The sequence below is a fragment of the Saccoglossus kowalevskii genome, chromosome 22 (assembly GCF_978046115.1).
Source record: "Saccoglossus kowalevskii chromosome 22, keSacKowa6.1, whole genome shotgun sequence".
Taxonomy (NCBI): Eukaryota; Metazoa; Hemichordata; class Enteropneusta; family Harrimaniidae; genus Saccoglossus; species Saccoglossus kowalevskii.
The window spans coordinates 23,395,462-23,411,534 of NC_140662.1; the positions used below are offsets into that span (position 1 = coordinate 23,395,462).

Sequence of the window (16,073 nt, forward strand, 5' to 3'; positions counted from 1 at the left end):
AATATTTAATTAATACAACATTTCCCCATCATATGTAGACTTACTATTTATCACATCAGATTGTTAAAGAGAGAGTTGTCAATATTGACAATTGCGCCAAGGAATCATGGGACACCCTTGTTTAATCTTGCTTTTGTTCCCATTATAAACCAGCAGTTAATTCACTATGAAATTAGACCTATTAACTGAAATTGACCCTTTAACACATTCAGAGTCTTATCAATTGTCCGCAGTCTATAACAATGAGTGAAATATGCATGGTCTGCAATAACACATAGACAGTCATAGTGCTATATGCTACATGTATATAAATCAAAAATAATAGTCACATGTACAGTGAATTTCATGAAGTCAGAAAAGTTTCATTCATTGGTTAAGAATGACATTTGGTAATGTCAATTACCCATGAATCTTTGCAGGTTACAATCAGTGGCCGATACATGCATCCATTAACACACAATGAAATTAAAAACAAGCAGCCTCTCAGCTGAGATAGTTCCACTGTTAGCAATGAACATTTCTGAACTGAAGATATCATTAGAAGACGAACAAATCTTAGAGAAGTCTACCTGAGGTACCTATATATAAGTGGACCTGTGGTTGTTAACAAGAAGTCCAATATATCACTTTTTACCAAAAATGACAAAAATATTCATTAAAATTAGAAAATTGAAGATATCATCACGAAATGAACAAATTTGAAAGCGGTCCACATGTAGCATCCATATATATAGTATCAAAGCAAGCGGACTTGCAGTTTTTAACAAAAAGCCGAAAATATCACTTTTTACCAAAAATTACAAAAATATTCACCAAAATTAGAGAATTGAAGATATCATCATGAAATGAACAAATCTTAGAGAGGTCTACCCACGGTACATATACACCAAGTGTCAAAGCATTCAGGCTTGTAGTTTTCTAGAAGAAGTCGAAAAAGTAAAACATTGACACGGACGCTGATGATGGACACTGACGGTCAATCACTCATATCATAAGCTCCTCTTGACAAAGTCGACAGCGGAGCTAAAAAATGCTCATGCCTTCATGAAATGTCCTGTAATATATACATAATTGTATATATATGTATGCGAGTCAGTATTGAGCAAGTAAAGATAGACTTACCTGCATTGTTTTCTGTAGAATAGCTGGGAGAGCTATGTATCCCATCATGCTGTTCAGTACATGCTTTGTCAACTCTTTGAATTCTGAGAAAATTAAGAGAAACTTTCACAATGAATTTAAGTTTATTATATGAAATGGTATTTCACATACAGGATATTAATAATTTTATATATGACATCATATATGCCAACCTGTAGAAACAGGAAAAATTAAATTGATTATTGACATATTTAAAATTAATTACTGAATATCAAATAAATTAATGACATGTTCAAAGTGATTACTGGCAAGTTTAGATTACTAACATATTTGAAATAGTTACTGACGTGTTAAAATCAATTAATGACATATTCAAATTAATTACTGACATTTTAAAATCGATTGACATATATAAATTAAGGTAGGGAGACTATTATTTGTGTTGAAAATTACGATTTTCACATTTATTTATTAATTGATGAAATGCACTATAAACTTTCATATGATAAAGTCAACATAACATAGAATGTCATGTAAGTTGGTTAAAATGTATATTTTCTGAAGGGAAGCAAGGCAGACTCAGTAGTGTTTTCCAAAATCAACAACACAGGTTTAATCTGTGTGCCTATAAGTTTCAAAGATAAACTCAAGACAAAGCAATGTTAGGATGTGTTATCAGTAGCTATCTGACACACAATGAGTGTTTCCAAACATTCAAGTGGTTTGTCTCTGCCCCTGTTTGTTTCACAGATTAGTCATTTGCATATGAATGTGTCAGATGCAAAGTCACACAGCCACTGAAAAAAATCATTGATTTTGGTGTTTTCATGTGCCGAATTTATCCAATTATAGCTATCCCATTCCTTTATTTTTTTGGTTTCTAATAGCCTTACACATTTGGATGCCCCTACACATGGTAAAACAGACCTTGATGGGAAAACAAATTGATTGTGCCGATAAACAAGCTTGAAAATCTTTGCTGTTACTTCATGGACGTTTTCTAGGAGTTTATGTTTTTCAAAATACAAGGTCTTTAACAAAAAATAACGTATACTTATTGTCGTCGGATTAACACCAAATTTTCACAGCTTTAAGGTGACAATGAGAGGAACTTGAATGTGTCCAGACAAACTATTTCATCGATTATTTACCAACGAGTTGTGGTTTGAGTTGGGGACAATGTGACTAAAACAGTAATTGAAATTCAGCACACTATTTTTTAAAATGCGTTGCTTGAATAAAACTGACCAGACACATTCAATTTACCAGACTATTGAACAACTAGGAAAAGAGAAAAAAATACTTCTTATCGCCAGCATAAATGCGTAATTATTTTTTTTACAGAAAAAGTAATTTTTCACCTTTGATTGAGTAACGCGTTGTAGACTGCAGATACGGGCATGCAAAATACACTTGTGAAAAGCTTGAAGTCTGGCGATTCTAAAAATATATACTTTTCCGGGTCTATTTGTAGTCATTTAGTCACAATTAGAAGATGAAAACAAGTATGCAAATAATAGTCCCGCTACCTTAATAATTCACATACTTAAATTGATTACTGACATTGAAAGTGTTCACTGAGATGTTTAAATTGTTTGACAATTTTAAATCAATTAATTAAATTTTCAATATGTTCATATCGATTAATGACATTTTCATGTCAATTACTGACATATTCAAATTAATTACTGCCACATTCAAGTCGATTAAAGAAATTATCAAATGCATAATTATACAGACATGCAAAATGGTTACAGACATGTTCATATTGAATACTGATATATGAAAATTGGTTACAGACAAACTCAAATGAAAATAATGACAAATTGTGCAGCATTGGAATGTTTTATGCACTAATGCAGCATACCAAAGACCACATCACATTGGAATGATTTATGCACTAATGCAGCATACCAAAGACCACATCACATTGGAATGATTTATGCACTAATGCAGCATACCAAAGATCACATCACATTGGAATGATTTATGCACTAATGCAGCATACCAAAGACCACACTACATTGGAATGTTTTATGCACCAATGCAGCATACCAAAGACGCATCACATTGGAATGATTTATGCACCAATGCAGCAAACCAAAGATGCATCACATTGGAATGATTTATGCACTAATGCAGCATACCAAAGACGCATCACATTGGAATGATTTATGCACTAATGCAGTATACCAAAGATCACATCACATTGGAATGATTTATGCACTAATGCAGCATACCAAAGACGCATCACATTGGAATGATTTATGCACTAATGCAGCATACCAAAGACCACACTACATTGGAATGTTTTATGCACCAATGCAGCATACCAAAGACGCATCACATTGGAATGATTTATGCACTAATGCAGTATACCAAAGATCACATCACATTGGAATGATTTATGCACTAATGCAGCATACCAAAGACGCATCACATTGGAATGATTTATGCACTAATGCAGCATACCAAAGACGCATCACATTGGAATGATTTATGCACTAATGCAGCATACCAAAGACGCATCACATTGGAATGATTTATGCACTAATGCAGCATACCAAAGATCACATCACATTGGAATGATTTATGCACCAATGCAGCATACCAAAGATCACATCACATTGAAATGATTTATGCACTAATGCAGTATACCAAAGACGCATCACATTGGAATGATTTATGCACTAATGCAGTATACCAAAGACGCATCACATTGGAATGATTTATGCACTAATGCAGCATACCAAAGATCACATCACATTGGAATGATTTATGCACTAATGCAGTATACAAAAGATCACATCACATTGGAATGATTTATGCACTAATGCAGTATACAAAAGATCACATCACATTGGAATGATTTATGCACTAATGCAGTATACCAAAGACGCATCACATTGGAATGATTTATGCACCAATGCAGCATACCAAAGATCACATCACATTGAAATGATTTATGCACTAATGCAGTATACCAAAGACGCATCACATTGGAATGATTTATGCACTAATGCAGTATACCAAAGACGCATCACATTGGAATGATTTATGCACTAATGCAGCATACCAAAGATCACATCACATTGGATTGATTTATGCACTAATGCAGCATACCAAAGATCACATCACATTGGAATGATTTATGCACTAATGCAGTATACCAAAGACGCATCACATTGAAATGATTTATTCACTAATGAAGTATACCAAAGATCACATCACATTGGAATGATTCATGCACCAATGCAGCATACCAAAGACCACATCATATTTGGTTCATTGTCACTTCATGCATATAATTTAGTGTTCTCACTTTACTGCATAGTGACGACAATGTACACCAATAATAACAAATTTACCTTCAAACTGTTCAGTGGGTATGGAACCTTTGATTTTTCTCTGTGCAGCCATCATTAAATCTAACAGTGGGAACCACAACGTCTAAAGTGAAACAGGAATATCATAATTAACATGATATATACAGTCAATTTTATTATTTGGATTTGTAGATAACAAAGGAGTTGAAGACAACACAATCAATTCTTTTTTTCTAGAAAGGTGTCTTCTAAGATTCATACTGCCCTCAGTGTTCATACCAAATTTCTCACTTGTTTTTGAGGTCATTGAAAATGGCATGTTCAGCACATATTCAAATAAACAAGCAGTTCTCAGTTTGTTTTATAACTCAGCTGTATCAGACTGGATATATTTGTAATTTATCACTCTGAATTTCTGGGCATATGATTATAAATTGTGAAAAAAAATTTGCCCTCGCTTATTATTGATGCAGAGAGAAACAGATTGGTTTTGACAAAACAATGCAAAAGAGTTGAAATTCATTGATGTTTGAAATCAACATTAGTTTTAGATAAATAAATTTGAACATGTTTTCCAAAAGCATACATATTTATTTTCCTTGTAGGCCAGAAGGCGTATACTTATAATTTAACACGTAACCTGTCTCCATTGTTAATTGTGTTGTCCAGTCATTAACTGACAGACTGATTACATTAGAACGCTGTGAATGTCCTTCCATCTACTCATTTACATTTCAGAAACGTGTCATAGCTAGAGGGTGTACATGTATGACTTACAAAATAACACGTAACCTGTCTCTTTGTCAACTGTGTTGTTCAGTAAGACTGATTACAGTAGAACGCTGTGAATTTCCTTCCTTCAACTTATTTACATTTCAGAAACAAGTCCTTGCTGGAGGGTTTATGACTATTAAAGTAACACTAACCTGTCTCTCTACTTCGTCCAATCGTTGTGAATTTCTTTGACATAACTGAACTATTATCATCAATGAAGCCTGTACATTGCTAAGAGACATGGCTAAATCTGAAATCAACAAACAATATTTATAATGTTGCAAAAAACAAGCTTCAATAATATGTGTAGCTAATGTGCAACAATTTGGAGCAGGCTGACGTTGGGGAATAGGTGATTTTCCGTACAATTGCGAGATCTCACGAGACGTATGAAAGACGCGCGTCGAACGTCTGCCGCAAACGAACGATTTGATTTTGAACTCGACTTTCTTTATTTTGTAACACACATTGACTGATAGATCATCGACAGAGGAATATTGCTTCCGAATACCCTTACTTAATCGAAATTGCCTATCATCAAATGTGGACAGCACATGATTAAGCATGGAAATGTTCATCAAAATACTTCGCGTTTGTCGAATCCCACGCGATGTTTGACGCCACTACGACGCTATGACCTTTGTTTGTCCTGTTTTTACGTTCGATTTCACGCATAACGCGCGATTCTCACAGTGAACGAAAAATGGTCTATTGAAAAATTAAAATGTACACATATACACCTGTGACTGATTATTGTGATCACCATGACAGATTATATCATTGTCTATAATCAAAAGATAACAAATTATTTACTGTTGACACTTACGACCAATCTTTTTAATTTAAGGGGAAAAAAATGCCGTAAATTTCTAATTTCAAAAATTCTTTGAACACATGCAGAAAAGAATTTTGCTCACTGATTTTGGTTATTATTATTAATTTCCACTTTTCCAAAAAAGACACGACTCAGATAAGATAAACTGTTAAAAATACACAGAATGTGAAGGAAACAATAAAGTGAAACTTACCAGCTTGCCCTTCATCATTCTGTGTGACTAACTCCATAAACAATCTGACTTTATTTTGTAACTTTTCTAACATGATTCCAAAGGCTCCGTGCACATCACCCGCTTGTTCCAATAAATAGGCTGTAGCATCAGTCAATTTGTATTTACGAACAATCTGACGATTAAAAAACACAAATTTAATAGTTATTTATTCTTTAATTCAGGCATCAATTTATTATTATCATTTACAGCTATGATCAACATACAGGTGAACAAACAGGATAAAATACAGGTCAAAATAGCAGTCAATATATAGAAATCAACATAGAGGTCAATATACAGGTCAACATATAAATACAACAAGTAACCTGTAGAATGCTGTGTGGGTAATATTTTTTATATTGATTTTTGTTGCATTTGCAGCAAATAGTTACCAAACAATGAGAAATCTATAGGATTGAATATACCCCACAGCTGGCTTCACATGCATTGTTCATAGTTCATATGGTGCTTACACCAGGATTTAATTACAGCACCTAGGCGGTATGTGGTTACAGCTTAATGTTCCGAGTAATCGCAAGAAATTGACATGACAATAGAAATTCATTAAAGACTGGCACTCCCATGCAATTAACAGCGAGTGAAATTCCTGGGATTGAAACATATATTTTGAAGTCACTGATGTAGGCAACGAATAACTGCAAGTTGACATAAAGACAAGGTAGTTTATTTAATCAGTGGTCACTTAGAGGCTGAAATTATAATTAATTTGTTTATTTCAATTTCTCCTGACGTCAAATAGAATACACTGGTGAAACACGGTAGTAACTGTGGGTGAAAGGATGTTTTGGGGTGTAGTTTACATTGTATATGGAGTGGTAGGGTCGGGTGTAATGTGTTCATTTCCAACTATTATGAAGTAACTGAGTAACGCCGCAACGTCCCCAGCAGAAACCTCATGGTATATCGATGTTGATGGTTGCGGCTCCATATTAATCGGAGATTTTACTGTGGGTCCAGGCAGCGGGTGGATCTTCCGAGAGCCCTTCAAGATTTATAAAACTCAGATTCCAGGTGGTCAACAAACATTAAGTTCTTCCAATCCTAGTATTCTATGTGATGTACCGGTACATCTAACATGCCAAAAATGCTGGTGAACAATTTGAACCTGACAAAAATACTTGAAATAGATACCAGGAAGGGGAGGGGGGTAAAAGAAAAGTTATATAACATTTTATTATTCAATAATTTATTAAAATACATAAGTTTGTCCAACTCCCTGTGATACAACACCTCAGACATAGCTCATTGTACTCGGCTTGAGTGTGGGCAAAAAGTTACTATTTGAATTTTTGATATCTTTTTTCATTAATGAGAAAGTTGACCCCGAAGTTAGAGTAACTGTTCAGCAGGAATGGCTTTTTAACTCTTCTGTGATTTTTTTTGGCTTGGCTGATTTTGTTCATACTTGACAGGCAGGTCGTACCATCACTAATTGGAAAAACAATCCTGACCCACCGCTACCATGGCAACAGCCAAAGTCTTGTAATAGCAGTGCCCAAATGATCATGCCTTTTATTTTGGCTACGTTGCGCACTGGTAAGAGATCACCAGCGCCGACATTGTTACCACTGTCAACGTAATCCCAACGCAGCTTTGAACTTTGAATAAAATGTAAATGCTGCCTCCAATCTAGAAAATACTATCGCAAAACGGTTGGAAATAATACATTTAACGGCTGAATACGTCCTAACAATAAAATAAAGTAACTTCTAATGACTGCTATGTTATTTTGCGAACCTCGTATAAGGTGCCTGGTTTCAGTTATAAACAGACGTTAGCTTCACGTTCATGTCCCTTCCATGATAACAGCCGAAAACATATTGCTTGTTTTTTACCGGTTTTCATTGGCAACCGAAGTATTTTTATTTTGTAAACAAATTTTCGTCTGCTATTTTTATTCAGTTCAAATCGTTCAGCAACATTTTTGGCATATTAGGTGTACATCACATGGAATACTACGATTGAGAGAACTTGATGTATGTTGACTGATTTTTATCATAGTACGAAGTACCAGGAAGTTACTCAGTTCCAAATAAAGATTACCAATGTCAAATGAGCAACATTTGACTGGTAATCAAGATTCATGTAATCCATGGCTAACAAGCAACATCACAAGCGAAGTTGTAGCATGCAGTACTAGTAAGTCATCCCGTCAGTGGAGTACCGCAGTAACACGGCATGTTTGCCATCAGCATTGTATTCAAACGAATCACGTGGTGTGCCGTTCTCGTTCAAACCCGGGATTCGATCAATAGGTTAGTCCCAGTAAAAAAAACACATTGCAAATCATGCAAGTTCAACATTTTCAAACCAATATACTAAAACAGAAATGCTCAGAGATGCAAATGAAGGATAGATATTACTTTTCACTATACACATCTCTGTTGATACTATCCCTCACATATTCTACTCCCAATTACTCCTGCGTAAAATGGACTAGCCTCTTTTCATGTTGACATTCAGAGTAAAATCATGTAACAGGCTGTTAAAATTGGCTGTTGTATACTCTTTCGCCGGTCTGGAAAATGTGTTTAATTAACTCACATTCAAGCAACAATGCAGATTTCCCAGTGGGAGTGAGACTATTCGACTCTGCCACTAAAAAACAGGGGTGTTTTCAGCAAAAAACGAATAACCCTGGAATACACACAATATCCTGAATTTCGGAACAAATCGTGCATTACTTACAGCAGCAGAATACCACAGAAATATCAGACGAAACATGAAAACACTATATATTGTATTTCAGCCTGAACCCTCTATATTGCAATTCAAGGAATTAACCCCATATGTGCATCTATTTCCCACCTTGGTATCACCCACCCCTGAAAACAAACTCTTAATACCATGCTGAAGCGTTTGGTAATCACAGATTAATCGTTTACAGCTATGTAAACAAATGCTGTACAACTCAAAGTGGGAACATAATCACAGCAAAAAACTTATGAGCATGCAACTTTGAGCTTGCACAGAAATGTATGTAAATTTCAAGCTATCCAGTCATCTTATTGGCTGGTAATAAAAAGCCCTGACTAACAAATGATTAAATTCATGCACAGAACTGGTTTGAAAGAGTGAAATGTATCTAAATTTCAAGCTATCCAGTCATCTTATTGGCTGGTAATAAAGCCCTGACTAACAAATGATTAAATTCATGCACAGAACTGGTTTGAAAGAGTGAAATGTATCTAAATTTCAAGCTATCCAGTCATCTTATTGGCTGGTAATAAAGCCCTGACTAACAAATGATTAAATTCATGCACAGAACTGGTTTGAAAGAGTGAAATGTATCTAAATTTCAAGCTATCCAGTCATCTTATTGGCTGGTAATAAAGCCCTGACTAACAAATGATTAAATTCATGCACAGAACTGGTTTGAAAGAGTGAAATGTATCTAAATTTCAAGCTATCCAGTCATCTTATTGGCTGGTAATAAAGCCCTGACTAACAAATGATTAAATTCATGCACAGAAATGGTTTGAAAGAGTGAAATGTATCTAAATTTCAAGCTATCCAGTCTTCTGATTGGCTGGAAATAAAGCCCTGACTAACAAATGATTAAATTCATGCACAGAACTGGTTTGAAAGAGTGAAATGTATCTAAATTTCAAGCTATCCAGTCTTCTGATTGGCTGGAAATAAAGCCCTGACTAAGGGACGACGTCAAAAGATCGATGTCGGATAAAAAACTTAATTCCTTTAGTTTTTTTCCAAACCCCCCTACCCCCCACTGAAACTTAATTGATAAATATTGGTCATGGCGTCAGACTACATTCACCATTAAATACAAATTGATAATCGGACAGTAGTATTGCATAGCAGTTGGCTGTCGGGTGGGTGTAAAAAGATTTTACAAAAGCACCGTATTTGACGCACAGATTTACACTCAAACCAAACCATTTTTCTGTTTTTTCCCTTTTCGGTTATTTCTGTCCATGATTGGATAGAAAAAAAACGAACTACAAATACTCCAAGATTATTTTGACTTCATTAAAAAATAAAATTGTTTTTGTCGGATGGAAACTTTTTGAGGTCAAAACCCCCCCACCCCCCACCCCCAAACTAAAGGGAATAAGTTTTTTATTCGACATTGATCTTTTGACGTCGTCCCTAACAAATGATTAAATTCATGCACAGAACTGGTTTGAAAGAGTGAACTGTATCTAAATTTCAAGCTACCCAGTCATCTTATTGGCTGGTAATAAAGCCCTGACTAACAAATGAGTAAACTCATCCACAGAAATGGTTTGAAAGAGTGAAATGTATCTAAATTTCAAGCTATCCAGTCTTCTGATTGGCTGGAAATAAAGCCCTGACTAACAAATGATTAAATTCATGCACAGAACTGGTTTGAAAGAGCTGAACGTATTAACCATTGAAAAGTATGCAATGGTGGTACAGTCAAACCTGTGTTAACGACCACCTGTGCAGAGCGGCCACCTGCTCATAGCGACCACCTTAGTACAGTCCCTTCGCAGTTTACACGTTAAAGACACTGGATATAGCGACCACCTGTCCAACGCGACCAGCGACCACTCTATTGTAGACCTATTCACACTTTAACCTTTGTATAACGACCACCAACATTTCCATCAGACAGTCTCGGCAAAAAGACAATAGCTACTTGCGAATCGCTAACAGGAAAGTGGCCATATGTTACGTTCAGATTACCGAGTACGCAATCTTTAGGGCTAATAGACAGGGGTGACCATCGCAACTTGGTTTGTGAAGTTGCGAAAAAGTAAAAAAAAAAAAGTTGAATATCATCTGAATGTAACGTCTGGAGACTGGAAAGATTTTAACAACAAATTAAAACAATTTCATTCAAAGTTTGAAATGAAAAACTAGCTTGTTTCCGATCGGTACTATACTATCGATTTCCAGCCGGCCAACGGCACTTCTGTGGACTGTCTCGCACATGAAGAGCAAATTCCTCCCGTCTCAACGAAAGATGTTTTCTATTTTGATCCTCTTTGTTTTTTTATAAAAGGTAATATCAATAATTCGCAATCGAGAAAATTCGTTTCGTTTGGGCAGTTTTGACACGTCGATGCTTGCAACAAATAACTGTAAAATTGCGTGTACGATCATTGTGTTTCATTTCCGGTTCGTTTGACTTTCTGATTCAACACCGAGAGTTGGAGCAATCGTTATGAGTTTGGTAAATTTTGTTTATTACCAATGCTTCTTCATTTTTAATGCTTGTTTGTTTGTTTTTTTTCAAACACGGCAACTTTGCCTGTGCATTTTGTCAAAGTGTACATTCGACAATACTAACGATGGGACTGATTGCCGCCTGTGATGGAATATGTGTAAGAGACTGGAGAATAAGACTGCATGGCGAGAGTGTAAGAGACTGAGCTGAAACGCCAATGCGGCCGATCGGTGACAATCGTTCTTATGCATTAAATACACCAATGAATCCATGGGCAGAATCACTTGGTTTCAGTGAATTTACATGATATAATTTGTAGTAAAAAAGTAAAGTTGTGTAATTATCCAGATGAAAATGAGTGACTTTTATTAAAAAAGACCTATTCATTGTAGAATGTGTAGGTTTGTTTTTATGTTTTGCTTATGTCTCCCTTACAATTCCCGCCATAATTAATATTCATTATTGAATAAATAAATTAGGCCACCTCCATATAAAGACCACCTGTCTACAAAAGACAGTTTGGCTCAGTTCACTGACTGTCCTTTATAGACAGGTTTGACTGTAGAAAGTTTGTCACATTTGTTTGTTTTCACATACCTTCAACGTTTCCTCCAGCCTATAGTTATCAGTATTTCTGATATAATGATAGACGTTACTAATGTTGTATTTACACATCAATTCTATGTATTTTTCTTGTACTTCCGGTTCTATCACAGTCTGATCTCGTATATGGATTGCGCTGCCAGTATTTTCACGGTATTCAAATAAACCTTTCAGGAACTCATACAAAACAACTTGTTGACTCTATAAACAACAACAAATAAAGATCAGTATTGTGTGCTTCAGCTATTATCATAATAATACCGTTATAATACAATTTTCCTCAGTAATGTTCACTGCATCACACAACACTGTACAATACCAAGGTATTACATTGTATATTATGTTGTCATGGTTACCTCAAGTTTTGTGACGATGTCAGCAATAGAGAGTGTTAAATCTGTCAACACGAGCTGTGCTGTTGCTTTGCTATCTATGGTCACCAGTTCCTAGAAATAAACACACATTAAGATAAACAATATTTGTATACTTAATAGGAATCAACATACTAGTATCTGATGTAGATTTTCACATGCCAACCTAGTGTTGTTCATTCTTCACAAATTACCATCATCGCGTCTACTTATTATTTGTCAGAACAAAGCTTGTGTATACATCTGTTATTTACAACAGTATGTGTGCTGTGACCGGCTAGAATCAATCCAGCAGAAGTTTTTACATTTATTATGTTCAGTGCGTAAGTTGAATTATAATGATTTTAGTTGTAGAGATTTATAAACATTATTTATATTATAGATTTTAAAGAACAAGCGTGTATACTTTGACTTGTTATTTCTTTGAAATTCGAACATGAGCTGCCCCGGCAACTGTGGCTGTTATATATTCTCATCCTTTAGTTTGAAATTAAACATTATATCTGAATGAATGCTGTCTTTATAATTGGCTACTTACTTCTAAGTGGGACAGCGTTTGTTGCTGCAGTTCATCTTTTTCCTTTTGCGTATAGACTGTCTCGGACATAATAGCATGGACAAACGAAAAGGCATGATTCTAGAAAATCAAAATATTAGTTATTTAGACTACAGAATTGTGGAAATCAAATAACCGCATAAATTTGATTTGAGAGAAATTTGTAAAAACAGAAGAAGGTACATCATCCACCTCTACATCTTTACTAGTCAACGTCCATAGACGTGAATATGTATCCTAAGGTTTATGATAGATAGATAGATAGATAACAGCTTTATTACAACAGTGTTGAAAATTTTACATTTCTAATTTGGTGTTTAAAATGTAATAAAGTTAATGTAATAATGAATTAACTACAAAGTAAACAAGTCATTGTCAATGACACGTCCCCGTTCCGTTCATATTTGAGTGACATATACATTCAAAGCAGCAACAATATGGATGTTGAACTGCATTCAGTAAAACAAAATAGCCACCAGTCAGCCATTTTCAACACAATCCAAAAAAAAATTTAAACTAAATTTGCCCACGCATGACTAAGATTCAGTTCTGGTATGGTGAAAATGTGCAATTTTTGTAAATTTTTGACCTTAAAAGGACTGGCCCAAATGGACAGGCATATGTATGATATAATGTATGATGTGTATGTGAAGTTTGAACTTGATCTGTCCAGGCATGTCCGAGATATGGATCGAAAACTAAATTCTTTAAAACAAAATGGCCGCCAGTTGGCCATTTTGAACTTGATCCCAGGAAAAAATGGTATGCATCAAGCTTATATTATGTTTAATATATGCACTAAATCTGAACAAAATCCATCCATGCATGACTGAGATCCGGTTCCGGAATTGTGAAAATACGTGATTTTGATGCATTTTCGGCCTTAAAATGGCCATCATTCAGCTATTGTTAAGCGGATCATGAAATAAATGCACATATCTATTTGCGACATGATGTACCATGTGTGTGTGAAGTTTGAACTTGATCAATCCAGACATGTCTCGGATACGGATCCAGAACTGAATACTTTAAAACAAAATGGCCGCCAGTCGGCCATTTCGAACTGGATCCGAAAAAAAAAAAATGACGTGCATCAAGGTCCTATTATGTTTAATGTATGTACCAAATTTGAACAAAATCCGTCCATGCATAATTGAGATCCGGGACCGGAATGGTGAAAATGTGCGATTTCAATGCATTTTCGGCCTTAAAGCAGCCGCCATTTGGCTATCGTTAATGAGATCATGAAACAAATGCACATACATATTTGTGACATGATGTACCTTGTGTGTGTTAAGTTTGAACTCGATCAATCCAGGCATGTCTCAGATACGGATCCAGAACTGAATTCTTTAAAACAAAATGGCCGCCAGTCGACCATTTTGAACTTGATCCGGGAAAAAAAAATGATGTGCATCAAGGTCCTATTATGTTTAATGTATGTACCAAATTTGAACAAAATCCGTCCATGCATAACTGAGATCCGGGTCCGGAATGGTGAAAATGTGCAATTTTGATGCATTTTCGGCCTTAAAATGGCCGCTATTTGGCTATCGTTAATCGGATCATGAAAAAAATGCATGTGCATATGTCCCATATAATGTGTGATATATGAGTGAAGTTTGAACTTAATTGGTCCATGCATGTTCGAGATACAGGTGATCACGGATGCACGGACGCACACAGGGCAAAACATGAGTCCCCGTTTTCGGACTACGTCCGAACGGGGACTAATAACGTATATGAGGTGTGTGTGAAGGTTTGAATGTGGTTGGCCAAGGCATGTCTGAGATATACCTGGGTCGGTCCGAATGGATGGATAGACACACACACAAATAGATGTACACACTAATATAAAAGTCAATTATAAGTTTTCGGATTGCTTCTGAACGGGGACAAAATAATTAGGTTGGAATTTAATGTAGTTAGCATGTAAAATCAACTGTGAAAATTAACATCAGTCAAAACTAACCTTCATATATTAAGTTGGATTGAAATTTGTCCAATTTGTTGAAAATAAACAAGGACATTAGAGAAAAACACATACCGGTAAATATATACAAATATATTGTACCCAATTATTTGGGTTGGAAAAATATGGCACTCAAAAAGTTAAGGTCCCCAATAAAACTGACTACGCTTTTACATAGGATTTACATTCACATATACTACAAAGGTCACACATCCTCTTGGTCCCTGGAAGACGTTTTAAGGTCACACACACATCCTGAAAAGGTCATGAGACATCCTGCTGAAAAGCATGGTAAACAAAAGAACAATTGTTGTTCTATAAACAACACAATTCCCCCGTTGTGAAACCCTGCTTAAAATAATCTAGCTAAATAGCGGATATAAATACCTGTCGATAAGCATCTTTCAAGTAACAATCCAGGATTTTGTAATATTCTCTTCGTTTATCATACAGCAATTCACAGACACGATAACTGTAAAAAAAAGAAACAAAGAATGGTTGAGTACTACATTAATTGTGACTAATACCGGTACACAGTAATACACAGATGCAATAACTGTACACAAAAAGGATATGAAGTACAGTACTACAATAAATATGTGTAGTAGTCCAATCATATTGAATGTAATGATGTTGTTATGGTGAAAACAAAACTAAAAAAAACTAAATCCAATTTAACAATATTGTACTTTCTATCTGTTCATGTGACTTTTAATAATTATTTTTCACTAAAAAACAAAACTTAAAAAAAAAAAAAAAAAAAAAAAAAGACAATTAAAATTTGTTCAGTATTTAATAAATGATTTAGGACTACATGTGGAATTCAATATGAAAACTGATTTTTTCAGGAAATGGAATGACCACATAAAACAGTACTATTCCATACACTTTGTGAGACATTATTAAAACCCTTTGAGTCGAATTTTTTCACCGTTTACAAAGACATGTGACCAATAAGAGCTTACTGAAGAAAATGTGTAGTCTAGCTTTGTCAAGAAAAAATATCACCGGTATCTCAAAACTTGTTTATACTAACAATGCAAAACAAACATTACAATTACTACAAACTCATAAAATAGATCAACGAGCTTATTTATTCTTCTCATGCGTATCTTAAGTGTATGGTGGCAGTAAGTCCAGTAACT

The 16,073-nt window shown here is 35.1% G+C and overlaps 1 protein-coding gene across 1 annotated transcript in view; it reads right to left on the reverse strand.

Moving 5' to 3' along the window:
* The window catches only part of LOC102810066 (vacuolar protein sorting-associated protein 8 homolog), a 68,775-nt gene that overhangs the window by 7,892 nt on the left and 44,810 nt on the right, over nucleotides 1–16,073 (reverse strand). The window contains exons 29-36 of the mRNA XM_085496010.1: nucleotides 15,316–15,400; nucleotides 12,939–13,037; nucleotides 12,386–12,475; nucleotides 12,024–12,230; nucleotides 6,230–6,383; nucleotides 5,354–5,451; nucleotides 4,470–4,551; nucleotides 1,123–1,205 (exon numbers count right to left, since the gene is read on the reverse strand). Of these exons, the coding sequence (XP_085352136.1) occupies nucleotides 1,123–1,205; nucleotides 4,470–4,551; nucleotides 5,354–5,451; nucleotides 6,230–6,383; nucleotides 12,024–12,230; nucleotides 12,386–12,475; nucleotides 12,939–13,037; nucleotides 15,316–15,400 (898 nt within the window). The remainder of the gene's footprint in view (nucleotides 1–1,122; nucleotides 1,206–4,469; nucleotides 4,552–5,353; nucleotides 5,452–6,229; nucleotides 6,384–12,023; nucleotides 12,231–12,385; nucleotides 12,476–12,938; nucleotides 13,038–15,315; nucleotides 15,401–16,073) is intronic.